Source organism: Ailuropoda melanoleuca, chromosome X (genome assembly GCF_002007445.2).
Source record: "Ailuropoda melanoleuca isolate Jingjing chromosome X, ASM200744v2, whole genome shotgun sequence".
NCBI lineage: Eukaryota > Metazoa > Chordata > Mammalia > Carnivora > Ursidae > Ailuropoda > Ailuropoda melanoleuca.
The window spans coordinates 44,274,262-44,286,657 of record NC_048238.1 but is presented as its reverse complement, the minus strand read 5'-3'; the positions used below and the strand labels follow the sequence as shown (position 1 = coordinate 44,286,657).

The following is a 12,396-nucleotide window of genomic DNA, read 5'->3' as shown; positions in this document are numbered from 1 at the left end:
TACCCAAGGCCCCAAAATAGTCACAAATGAGTAGATTTCCTTCTCAGTGTATTTGAGACCATATTATTGAGGAATAGTGAGAAGGTAGGGCTCCAGAAAGAATCTGGTTTTCACAAGTATGCTTTGTCCTTTCAGCTACCACAGTAGCATTCTAGCCATTATCATTCTTTATTGGGGCAGCAAGAGGATTAATGGTTTATGCTTCTTTCTTTTCTCTCTCTTTACTAGTTCAGACCTTGGCAGTAGAGATTGCCAGGGTAGAGTGTAGTATACATGGCTATTTTAAAATATGCTCAATAGACTGATGAGGTTTTCTTCTTCCTCCCCAGTGATTTGCTTTCAGAAGTTGGTATGAATTCATTTGAGAAAGCATGGCATTAGAAAATCACAACCACCAGCTCAGTTTCTTCTTTCCTCCTCATTGGCAGAGAAGATAGCTCAAATTCTGTTTTCTTCAGTCTTTCTAACAATTCGTTTTTTGCTTTAAGGGGATACTGCATCTAACCTGGGGAGTGCTGTTGATGAGCTCATGAGACATCAGCCCACCCTCAAAACAGATGCAACAACTGCGATCATCAAGGTGGGAAGTGATAAGGCTGACCATGGGCATGAGAGAGCAGTTAAGGGGGGTTTTAAGAAAAAAAGACCTGGAGGTCATTTGGATTCTTGGGCCAGGCCTAAAAGAGGATTTATGTCTACCTTATTTTCTCCATGTCCTTGAGTTGGTCCTTTGTCCTCCTCCCCCAAAAAGCCACTTAAGTATTGCTTGCTTCTGTAGAATATTAACAAGTTGCCAGGATTTTAGCTTCTATTTGTAAAAGCATATTACTTTTTCTAATCTTTGTTTTATGATGTTTTTTTCACATTTAGTATCCCTGCCAGTTGCCTGTATAGTTTATGAGTTTCTGGTGCTTGTGAATTAGGACATGGAGTTAGTCATTCAGTCACTTAACATCCATGTGACCCTGAACAAGTTATTTAACTTCAGAACTTCAGTTCCTTTGTTTGTAAAATAGGATTGATGATTATATTCCAGGAGTGATGTATCATATATACATGTAGAAAGTGTTTTGGCATTTATGTGTATAACACATAGAAAATGCTCCAAAAATGTTAGTTGTCCCCCATTTCTTATTTATTAATAAATAATCCTATTTCCTGTGTCTTTTAGTTACTTGAAGAAATCTGTAATCTTGGAAGAGACCCTAAATACATCTGTCAGAAGCCATCAATCCAGAAGGCAGATGGCACTGCCACTGCTCCTCCTCCAAGATCTAATCATGCTGCAGAAGAGGCCTCTAGTGAGGATGAGGAGGAAGAAGAAGTACAGGCCATGCAGAGCTTTAATTCTACCCAACAGAATGAAACCGAGCCTAATCAACAGTAAGTGTTTGAGACAGGTTCCCTAGCCCTGTGATTGTAGGCATGTCGTTTTTATCCATAAAAGCAAGGGAGTTGGTTCATTGTAAGGTTCTTCTAGCCCTAAGAGTCTAGTTTTTTCTTTCTTTGACCACTGTTTGTCATTTATGCTTTCATATTTAATTGTATTGGTTGCCTTAACAAGGTGTCTTTCTTCAAAATTTATTCATGGAATTGAATCAATTTCCTATATCAAGTTAATGGGCTTTTCTCAGAGGACTTTTTCTGCATTGTTGATTTGGTATTTGCATTATCGCTTGATTGTTTGCATAAGTGAGCACATAATGAAACATTGCACTTTTGAAGCCTGTCTCCTAAGTCTTTAAAAATTACAGGGATTTGTTTTTGGTTGGTCTTTGCTTTTGATTACTATCTGTTTATTCTAGATAAATCAGACGTTATTTAAGTTTAGTTTTACATAAAAATTGACTACCTGTATGGTGAGATGGGGATGGGCTTAAAAACTGCTGGCTGGTAGTGGATAATCTACCAGGCTCTTTGAGCTTATATTGTTCACATGCAAGGGATGAAATGTAACTTGTAGCTCTAACTCTTAATTACATTCATGGTAGAAGAGGGTGTGATCCCTCTGAACTGTCATGTATTTATCCATTTAATAAGTGCTCTTTTGGTTTATAGATAACTAGTTCTGAGAAAAGCAGGAATGTTTTAGGGCGGCTGGTCTTGAAGGATGGCTTGGAACTTTAAGAGAAAATTATGGCGAGGTGCATAGAAGGAGCAAAGGCCTAGACTCCAAAACTGGTGTGCCCTCTTGGAGCTCCAGGAGGTGATGAGCCTGTTGGTATGAGGTTTCTTTGGGTTTTTCGTTTTGTTTTTTTGTTTGTTTTGGAGGAGATGCATTAACTACTAAGTATGTTGCTTTGTTGAGCAGATGTCTTACCCTTGTCTGAGATGGCAACTCTACCTTCATTCTAGCAGCATCTTCTATTTTGATTAAAATGTTCTCTTTCCGGAAGAGGAAAACACCAGAAAGAAAGCAAGACTTTATATGCAGAGGAATCACTATCTGTGCTTACTTGCCACACCCTTGCTTGTCAATCACCCTGCTGGGATAACGTTTCCTTTCCTGGCTACAAGACAATGGAAGGATTTCTTAAACTTGAGGAGTAGGAGGGTGGTTTTGAGTGAGGCTGTGCATGTTCATCTGCATATAACTTTTTCTTTACCTGAATATCTTCTAGACACCTTAGGTCTAACATGCCCACATTTTAAGCTGTCATAGTAAATTGACGTTTTTCTCACACCCTTGTATTTTTTCATTCCATGCTTTTCTTGGGATATATGTCACTGTGTTCTACCCATATTTGTCCCCCCAACCCCAAATTATTTCCTTCTTTTCTATCTACCAAATTCCTGCAAAGCCAGCTCAAATGTCACATTCTTAAAGGAGCTTTTCCTTTACCTCCAAATGGGAAGTCTTTTGTGTTCTTCCAAGTTTTGTAAGAATTATTCATACATTCTGATCGTTTCTCCCATTAATCTGTATGCTCCTCCAGGGCAGGGACAATGTCTCATTTTACAATGTATCCTGATTTCTTTGTGTATAGCAGATAATCGGTCAGTAAATGTTCGTTTGGCGCTTTCATGGAATGACTAAAGAGCATTAGATGAAGGCATTTCCTGAGTCTTAAATGCCAAGAGAGGTGGCTTCTTATGAAACATGAATGCGAATGAAGAGACACTGAAAATGTAGGCACCCACAGCATTAATACTCTACCATAGTGTTAGTCATATGTAGTTTCTAAAGCTACAGAGGACTAGTAATTGCTGTTCCATGGTATTGATGTTTTTCTATACTCTGCATGGTCTGTTCATCACTACCTCATTCACATAACATATCTAAGAGTCTCACAAATGTTGACACATACGTACTTTCCCACTTTTGCCACCTTCAGAAGCCTCAGTTGGGTCACTCTGGATTATTAAGGCTGGAAGGAAAAGCAAGAAACTGCCTAACCTCCATCTCGAAAGCCACAATATATTAAAGGGAGTTCTTTTATCTCCTTATCCCATATAGTTGTTATGTGGGAGTTACTCTGTACTTTGTGCCAGTATGGGAAGAGGCTTGGAAAAATTTACACTGCGTGCTATCCCCACTCTCTAGAAGTCTTGTTTGTATCCCCCAGTTCACCCCAATGCAGAATTCTTCAGTGGGACTCCCAAACAAATTCCAGTCTTACACGTCCTCATCTGTTGTCCAGTGCCTTAAACACATGAGTAAATTTTTTCCAGTGTTTTTTATTGAGGTTTATTTTTTATTGTTTTTATAATAATGTTTTTATTATATTATGTTAGTCACCATACAGTACATCCCTGGTTTTTGATGTAAAGTTCCATGATTTGTTAGTTGCGTATAACACCCAGTGCTCCATGCAATACATGCCCTCCTTACTACCCATCACCAGCCTATCCCATTCCCCCACCCCCTTCCCCTCTGAAGCCCTCAGTTTGTTTCTCAGAGTCCATAGTTACTGAGGCTTAATTTCTATAAACTGCATAGATCTTAAGATTCCCACTTCTGTACCCTAAAGTGAGGCAGCTGCTTATTCCTTTTTCTTTCTTTCTTTTTTTGATTTATTTATTTTAGAGAGAGAGAGTGCGCATTGCTAGGGGGTGGGCAGAGGAAGAGAATCCTCAGAGAGAGTCCCCACTGAGTGCAGAGCCCAGCACAGGGCTCGATCTCACAACCCTGAGATCATGACCTGAGCCAAAACCAAGAGTTGGACGCTTAACCTACTGTGCCAGCCAGGCACCCCTACTTATTTTAATCATCATTGAATGAATTTACCTATTCCGGAATATCCTATAAATACAATAGATGGAGTCCATATGTGTATCATATCTGATGTATGTACTTGTATCTGGCTTCTGTTCAATGTGTTTTTGAGATTCATCCATGTTGTTGCGTCTGTCGGTTCGTTTTCGTTGCTGAGTAGTGTTTCATTGAATGAATATACATAGTGTTTATTCTCCTGTGGATGGATTTTTGAGTTTCCATATTTTTCCAGGCTAAAACAATATTTTTCTCTTATTTTTTCTAAAATCAGCAGCTTGTATTTGAAAATGGTGTTTATATTTGATCTTGAGACATATGATTTTGTGCTCAATCTAGAATGAGGAAACTTAGGCACTCCAGTCTACCCCAAATACGTGGAGTTTTGTTCTACATCGAGAGACAGTCACAAGTAATTCTAAATACTTGTATTTTGGCCTCTTTCTTCTGCCTTCTAAACTGATGTCAAGTAAAACTGATACTGTTGAGGATGAATATACTTGCTAACTAGGGCTTTTAGTTGAGGCACCATGGTTTATTTTGCAGTGGATTCCATTTACTTTGCCTAACTTAACTGCCTATCCTGAACAACTTGAAAGAAATGGGATATATGAATGCATGTGGTCTTTGAAACTTAAATAGCAAGTGTCTGGGCTTTAAAGGCAGCAAATATAGAAGAGCAGTTGTTTCCTGAATTGTAGCTCACTGGGAGGACTCTTTTGCCAAAGGCAGCTGTGTCTTCTCAAGAGCTGGAAGAAAGACATGATTCCCCCACCCCACACCCCAAAAATTCCATGAGGCCTCTTGTCCTATACACTGTGCTATTACACCCAGTTGGAATCTTCTCTACTTCTGTTTAAGGGCTCTAGTACCATAAATACACATGTAAAATTGAATTTGGGAATAGGTGTGTTTTAGTGAAAGGGGAGACAGGAAGTTTTTAATTTGACAGTTAAGGTAAATTGCTTTATTCATCATTGGAATGCAGTCTTAACTGTTTCAAAGATGCTGTGGGTCAAAGTTTCATATGAGATTAAGATTACAATTTTTCTTAAAACCAGTTGATAGGGGGATTTCTACTAGGGAGAGTTTATCATGTGTACTGTTCCTGTATGATGTTCTGAGCCTGGAAGCGAAAAGATTAGGATAATGAAAAAAGTGGTTATTGAACAGGTTTGTTCCTAGATTTGGATTAAGAACCGCTGTTGGTTTGTTTTTTCTCTTGTTCTCCCTAACTTCTATCTAGCAAATGAAGGAAGTACCTGGGTCCCGTTTCATGATATTACTTTGGCTCTTTGCCATTACCTTTGGTTTCTACAAAGGGACAAGTGTTTAATTTGGGCTAGAGCCAAACCTGCACTCCTTAGCTGTAGAAGTGGATATCTGGATTCTTTCCCAGGAGATGCAACAAAGCTGGGGTAGATGATTGTTGTAAGTAGCAGGGAATGCTGCAGTGGTTCTGAGAAGGAACTTTTACAGTCAAGGAAAGGTTGCAGCCTTGCCATGGAATCATTCCACTCCTGGCTTATAGGTCCTGCCTTTGTACGGAGTTCTTCCCTTAAATTCTTCATTGAGAGTGTTCACAATATCCTTGCAAACCCTAGCTCTGGATATTTCATCATTGAAGCCATTCATGATGCCTCTCCACTAGGTCTAGTCTGCATTTTGCTGTCAGTGTCCTCATGCCTGGCAAATCTTTATTTACATCTTATCTTGTTCAGATACAAGGACTATTAACTTAATGTGAATTCTCTTGCTTTCTCTCTCTCCCTACTTCTCCCTTTTATTTCTGCCCCTTCCCCCCCAAATTTCTTCACGAGCCTGTATCCAGAATGCTCCTTATTAAATAGACTCAAGTTTTGTCCCTTCCTAGGTAGGGTTTATCTTGAGGTAGATTTTGTTTCATTTTAATATATTTTGTGGGTTTTCTTTCCTCTGTTTATTTCTTGCAAAAGCCAAGATTGGGCTAAATGCTACATTTTCTGTAGCTATGGCATTGCCACAGCCTTCTCATTTGCAGTGCAGCGTTGAAATATCTGAAACAAAAGACCTGATCACAGTTTTGGGATAGTTCAGGGACTATTGTGATACAAGTATAAATTGTTAGGAAAGGAGTCCTTGGGTGTTGGCTTCATCTTTGATTAACTTTGTTCTGGATGGTTTGTCAGTCTAAGCATGGAATTTTGAACAAAATTAAATTCCATTTCCTGCTATTATAACTTTAAACCTGATGGAAGAACATGGTAAGATGTTTTTGTATTTGTTTCTTTGTCTAGTTCTTGTCTTCAAGCAAATGTTTCAATAGTCTCTTAATCAAACTGGCTTTTTTTTAGTATTTTCATATTGATGAGTTCCTCCTGTGATAGTTTGCCTAAGATAGAAGTTTCTTTTGCGATAATGTGCAAATGCTGAGTTTGTGAAGGCTTGGTTTTTCCTTTTGTACTCTCAACCTAGTCAGGCTAGAAAAGCTAGCTTCAGAATTGATTTCAGCTCTTTTTTTTTTTCCTGTGCTATACTAAAGACTAGAAGTCTGACTTAAAGAAAGGACCTAGAATTTCATGCTATTTCCCTTTCCTCGCTTTGTTCTCTTGCACTGGTACTGTGAATTTGTGTAACTCACTCTTTTCTCCCTTAACAGGGTTGTTGGTACAGAGGAGCGTATTCCTATTCCCCTCATGGATTACATCCTTAATGTGGTAAGATTCATGATAGGGCAAACTGAGTAAAGTTGTGTGTTTTTCTGGAAAATGTGTGGGATTACCAAATAGTCTAGTGGCTTCCACGTTTATTTTCATTGGGGCCCTTAAAGTGTGGATCAGTGGGGAAAGATGTGCAAACCTTCTGTTCATTGTTACTATTCCCCATTGGAATCCAAACAGAAGAGTGGACTGTGTTAGGACAATCCAGTATTATGTTCTTTGAATGTGTCCAACATATATTTTTTCCTATTACTTGCTATTTTTCCCATTAACTTCTCCTTTTAGTAATATGGCCATTTCTTTTAACTTCCCATGTGTTTTACAGGAGAAAAGGGAAGAGTTTGAATTTTCCCAGAATTATTTCCCCATAAGGGGAAGCCCACTTAGCAATTGTTCTAGCCCACTAAGCACCTCCAAGACTTCCTGAGATGGTTTCTCTTGTGCCTGTGTGTTTCTTGCCCACATTTTACTTTTTTCCCTTTAAAAAATGCTTTGTTTGGTCCAAATCACTTTTCCAGAGTTCTGGTTTTCATTTGCATTATGAACGCATTGAGGGAAAGTATCCATTTTTGCTTACAGGGGAGAGGCAACACACTATCATGCAAGAAGCAAATTAAGAGGTCAGATCTGATTTTGCCACTAATTCATGAGTGTGGCCCTGAGCAAGTGATTTACCCTCTCTATGCTCTCAAATTACATGACGTTAGGTGTGGCCAAAAAGGTAGATTGGGAAGAAGTAATTATTCCTGTGTGGTGGTTTTTTGTTTTGTTTTTTTTGGATGTTTAGAGTCCGTATCATACCTCTATCCCTATTTACTTGAGGTCTTGATATTCTAGAAAATATTGATTTCATGACTACAAGGCTATACCCCTGTCCTTACTCTAAGCTGGCCTTTTAGTTCCAGGTGTCTGGCTCTAACTTTTTTTTTTTTTTAATTTTCATTACCTAGATGAAATTTGTGGAATCTATTCTGAGCAACAATACAACAGATGACCACTGCCAGGAATTTGTGAATCAGAAAGGACTCTTGCCTTTGGTTACCATTTTGGGTCTTCCCAATCTGCCCATTGACTTTCCCACATCTGCGGCCTGTCAGGCTGTTGCAGGTGTCTGCAAATCCATATTGGTAAGAGCTTCTGGCCAAATATTTTCATTTCTTTTTAGAAATCAATTTTGCAATACTTCTGTATACATGTTTTCACTGTGGTCTCCCTTTACTTTGAACTAAAAAAATAATGAAGAAATTTGTGGTTTATATACTACAGGTGAATCTTAAGTGAATTTTGTGACTAATAAATAGTGTGTCACGTTATTTCTCTTTGAAAAGTTGAAGTGTTTGTTCATTGTTCCTAGGTTTGGTATATAGTTCAAACATTTGAGTTTACTGAAAGGGATAGTAGATGAAAGTTTTGGAACTGGATTTATTATTATGTCATCCTTCCTCGTGAATACTTTTTAACACAATCTGGTATTGTTTAGTCATACAGCTTTTTTCCTTTTTCAAGCTTGATAGTCATGCATTTTAAGCATAATTGACCTATAGTTTATTGCTCAAATTTTGCCAAAAAATTAAGTGCTTTATTTACTTTAAATAGTGGTAAAATACACATCACATGATGTTTACCTTTTTAACCATTTTTAAGTGTTTGGTTCGGTAGTCTTAGGTACATTCACATTGTTGCACAACCAATCTCCAGAAGTTTTTCATCTTGCAAAACTGAAATTCTGTACTCAACAACTCTACCTTCCCCTTTTCCTCCCATCCCCTGGTAAACATTGTTCTGCTTTCTGTCTCTCTGAATTTGACTGTTTCAGGTATCTCATGTAAATGTAATTCATAAGGTATTTGTCTTTCTGTGATTGGCTTATTTTGCTTAGCATAATGTCTTGAGGATTCACCCATGTTGTAGCATATGTCAGAATTTCCTTCCTTTTTATGACTCTGTTGTATGTATAAGCCACATTTTGTGTATCCGTTCATTCATTGATAGACCATTGGGTTGCTTCCACCTCTTGGTTATTTTGAATAGTACTGCTGTGAACGCAGGTGTGCAGATATTTCTTCAAGACTACTTTTATGTGTGTGTGTGTGTGTGTGTGTGTGTGTGTAGTGAGAGCACTTAAGGATCTACTGTCAGTAAATTTCAAGTATACAATATAGTATTAACTAGACACCAAGCTATATATTAGATCCCCACAACTTATTCATAACTGAAAGTTTGCCCTTTGACCAACATCTCCACCTTCACCCCCCCCTCCAGCCCCTGGCAACTATCATTCTTCTCTCTGGTTTTATGAATTTGACTTCTATAGATTACATATGAAAGTATGATCATACCCAAGACTGCTTTCAGTTTTTAGCTGTATACTCAGAAGTAGGATTGCTGGATTGTGTGGTAGTTCTATTGTTAATTTTTCAAGGAGCCACCATACTGTTTTCCATAGCAGCTCCACCGTTTCACATTTGAACCAGCAGTGCACAAGGATTCTAATTTTTCTGCATCCTCACCAACACTTTTTATTCTTTTTTTTTTTTTTTTTTTGGTAGTAGCCAACCTAATAGGTGTGAAGTGAGATTGCATGGTTTCGATTTGTATCGTCTAAATGATTAATGATGTTGAGCATCTTTCTTTGTGCTTACTGGCTGTTTGTGTATCTTTGGAGAGATGTCTATTCATGTCCTTTGCCCATTTTTTAGTGGGGTTTGTTTTTTGTTGTTGAGTTGTAGAAGTTCTTTATATATTCTGGATAATCGGATAAATGATTTGCAAATATTTTCTCCTGTGGTTTACCTTTACCTCTGTTAATAGTGCCCTTTGATGAACAAAAGGTTTTAATTCTAATGAGGTCCGTTTTATCTTTTTCTTACTGCTGTTGCTGTGCTTTGGTGTCAAATCTGAGAAATCATTGCCAGTCCAATGTCATACATCTTTTACCCTGTGGCTTCTTCTGTGTGTTTTTATAGTTTCAGCTCTTACATTTAGGTCTTTGATCTGTTTGGAGTAATTTTTTTATATGGTGTGAGGTAAGGTCCAGCTTCATTCTTTTGCATGTGGATATCCAGTTTTCCTAACACCATTTGTTGAAAAGACTGTTATTTCCCTGTTGCACCTATGTCTTGGCACCCTTGTCAAAAATATTTTGACCATAGATGCGAAGGTTTATTTTGGAGCTTTATTATGTTCTGTTGGTCTTGATGTCAGTCCTTATGCCACTACCACCACATTTTTTATTACTGTAGCTTTGTGATAAGTTTGGAAATCAGGAAGCGTGTGACCTCCAACTTTGTTCTTTTTCAGGATAGTTCTATCTTTTTGGGGTCCCTTGAGATTCTTTTACAAATTTGAAGAGAGGTATTTCTATTTCTGACCCCCCCCAGCCATTGGTAATTTTATAGGGATTGCATTAAATCTGTGAATCTCCTTCATTAGCTGGATTGTGCAGTGATAAGTTCTGCTAAAAGTCAGTAATCCAGTTGCATTTGGACTTGGAAAGTCCATAATTGTGACATGTCTGTATTTAATGTTTTATTTTGCTTTACTCTTTGCAATGTTAAGTGCTGTTTATAAGAGAGGAGGAAAAGAGGCTATGCTTCATCGCTGTCCTACCTCTAAGATACTGTGTGAGAATGGATAGATTTATTTAAAGCCACAGGAAAGGCACATAAGTTCTCCTATCTTTGAATGGCAAATGATAGTATTTTACTGTGAGATTTTTTTGTTTTTGCAGACTCAGAAGGCAATTACAAGGACCATGTCCTATAATCCTTGAGTTGTCTCATTAAAAAAGGAAATTGCCTACCTGATGCCTATTCTAGAATCATCTCTTTTTATTTTAGGAAATAAATAACAGTTGTATTACTGGTTCACTTCCATGCTTTGGAACCTTGCCTAATATTGCTCTCTGTTGAGCAAACTTTATAATTATAGTATGGAGTCCTCCCTATAATAGTACTTCAGTTTGGCATCACAAGCTTTTAAATATGATTGGCTTACCACATTTGGCCTCTCATTTGAGAGAAGTAAAGTGTTGTTCTAAAAGGAGGCATTGAGGTATGTCATACCTGCATTCATATTTTGGCTCTACCATTTACCAGGTGGGATACCATGGCCAGGTTCGAAATTTGTGACACTTGTCTTCTACTTCTTCCTTTGTGACTATTAAAGACATGAGGTATATGAAGTTCATTGTACATTAATGTTTTAATTATTTTTCTTGTTTCAGACACTGTCACATGAACCCAAAGTCCTTCAGGAGGGTCTCCTTCAATTGGACTCCATCCTTTCATCCTTGGAGCCCTTACACCGCCCAATTGAATCCCCTGGAGGCTCAGTGTTGTTGCGAGAACTGGCTTGTGCTGGCAATGTTGTTGATGCTACCCTCTCAGCTCAGGCCACACCTCTACTGCATGCACTCACTGCTGCCCATGCCTACATCATGATGTTTGTTCATACTTGCAGAGTTGGACAGGTAAGAATTAGGGGTGAGCAAGTGAGTTTAAAGCCAGCAAAATATGTAGGGCACATACTGGGCATCTTACTATGCTTAGAAACAGTTCTACCTGGGCTAGCTGCAGGTAGCCCAGATTTTTTTTGGTGGGGGATGCAGGTTTATGCTTCAAGATGCTGTCTAGTTTCATTTTCCCCTTGTATTTTTTTTTTCATTAGAATTTGGGTATCCACATAATTTGTTTTGTGAATTAGACTTTCTTGAGATTGAAAGTTGAGTTGAAAACCTTGTTGAGTGCTACCTCAGGAATTTGATCTTTGCACATGTTTTATTAGGTTATTATAAATAATAGGCGTTAATAGGGGCTCGTGGGTGGCTCAGTTGGATAAGCATCTGCCTTCAGCTCAAATCATGATTTCAGGGTCCTGGGATGGAGCCCCACGTCGGACTTTCTGCTCGGTGGAGAGTCTGCTTCTCCCTCTCATTCTGCCTTTTGTCTCTCTCTCTCTCTCAAATAAACAAAATCTTTTTTAAAAAAATAACAGGCATTAATAGATCTGTTATATCCCAGGCCAACTGGGATATATAGTCACCTTTTTTTTTTTTTTAAGATTTTATTTATTTATTCGACAGAGATAGAGACAGCCAGCGAGAGAGGGAACACAAGCAGGGGGAGTGGGAAAGGAAGAAGCAGGCTCATAGCAGAGGAGCCTGATGTGGCTCGATCCCATAACGCCGGGATCACGCCCTGAGCCGAAGGCAGACGCTTAACCGCTGTGCCACCCAGGCGCCCTTATAGTCACCTTTTTTAATGGGCAAACCTCAATTGGGTGCTCATCTGGCCTTATTACTTCCTAATCTTTGTACAAATGCATGTAGGCCTGATAATGGAATGGCAAGAAGGAAATTTGACCACAGTGGTATTTAAGTCAATGGTAATTAACAGAGATTAGTAACGATTACCTAAATATCAAGCCCTATCCCTGCCATCCATGTGAGGTTCCTCTTGTGATTCCAGAAAGACAAGGTTTTTG

General features: G+C 38.5%; 1 protein-coding gene across 14 annotated transcripts in view; it reads left to right on the top strand.

Annotated features, from left to right (window-relative positions):
* HUWE1 (HECT, UBA and WWE domain containing E3 ubiquitin protein ligase 1) overlaps positions 1-12,396 on the top strand; it is a 164,038-nt gene that overhangs the window by 84,929 nt on the left and 66,713 nt on the right. For all 14 annotated transcript variants that reach the window (XM_034649608.1, XM_034649610.1, XM_034649619.1 and 11 more), the window contains 5 exons: positions 489-580; positions 1,172-1,383; positions 6,852-6,909; positions 7,863-8,039; positions 11,138-11,383. In XM_034649608.1, coding sequence (XP_034505499.1) covers positions 489-580; positions 1,172-1,383; positions 6,852-6,909; positions 7,863-8,039; positions 11,138-11,383 — 785 coding nt within the window. The remainder of the gene's footprint in view (positions 1-488; positions 581-1,171; positions 1,384-6,851; positions 6,910-7,862; positions 8,040-11,137; positions 11,384-12,396) is intronic.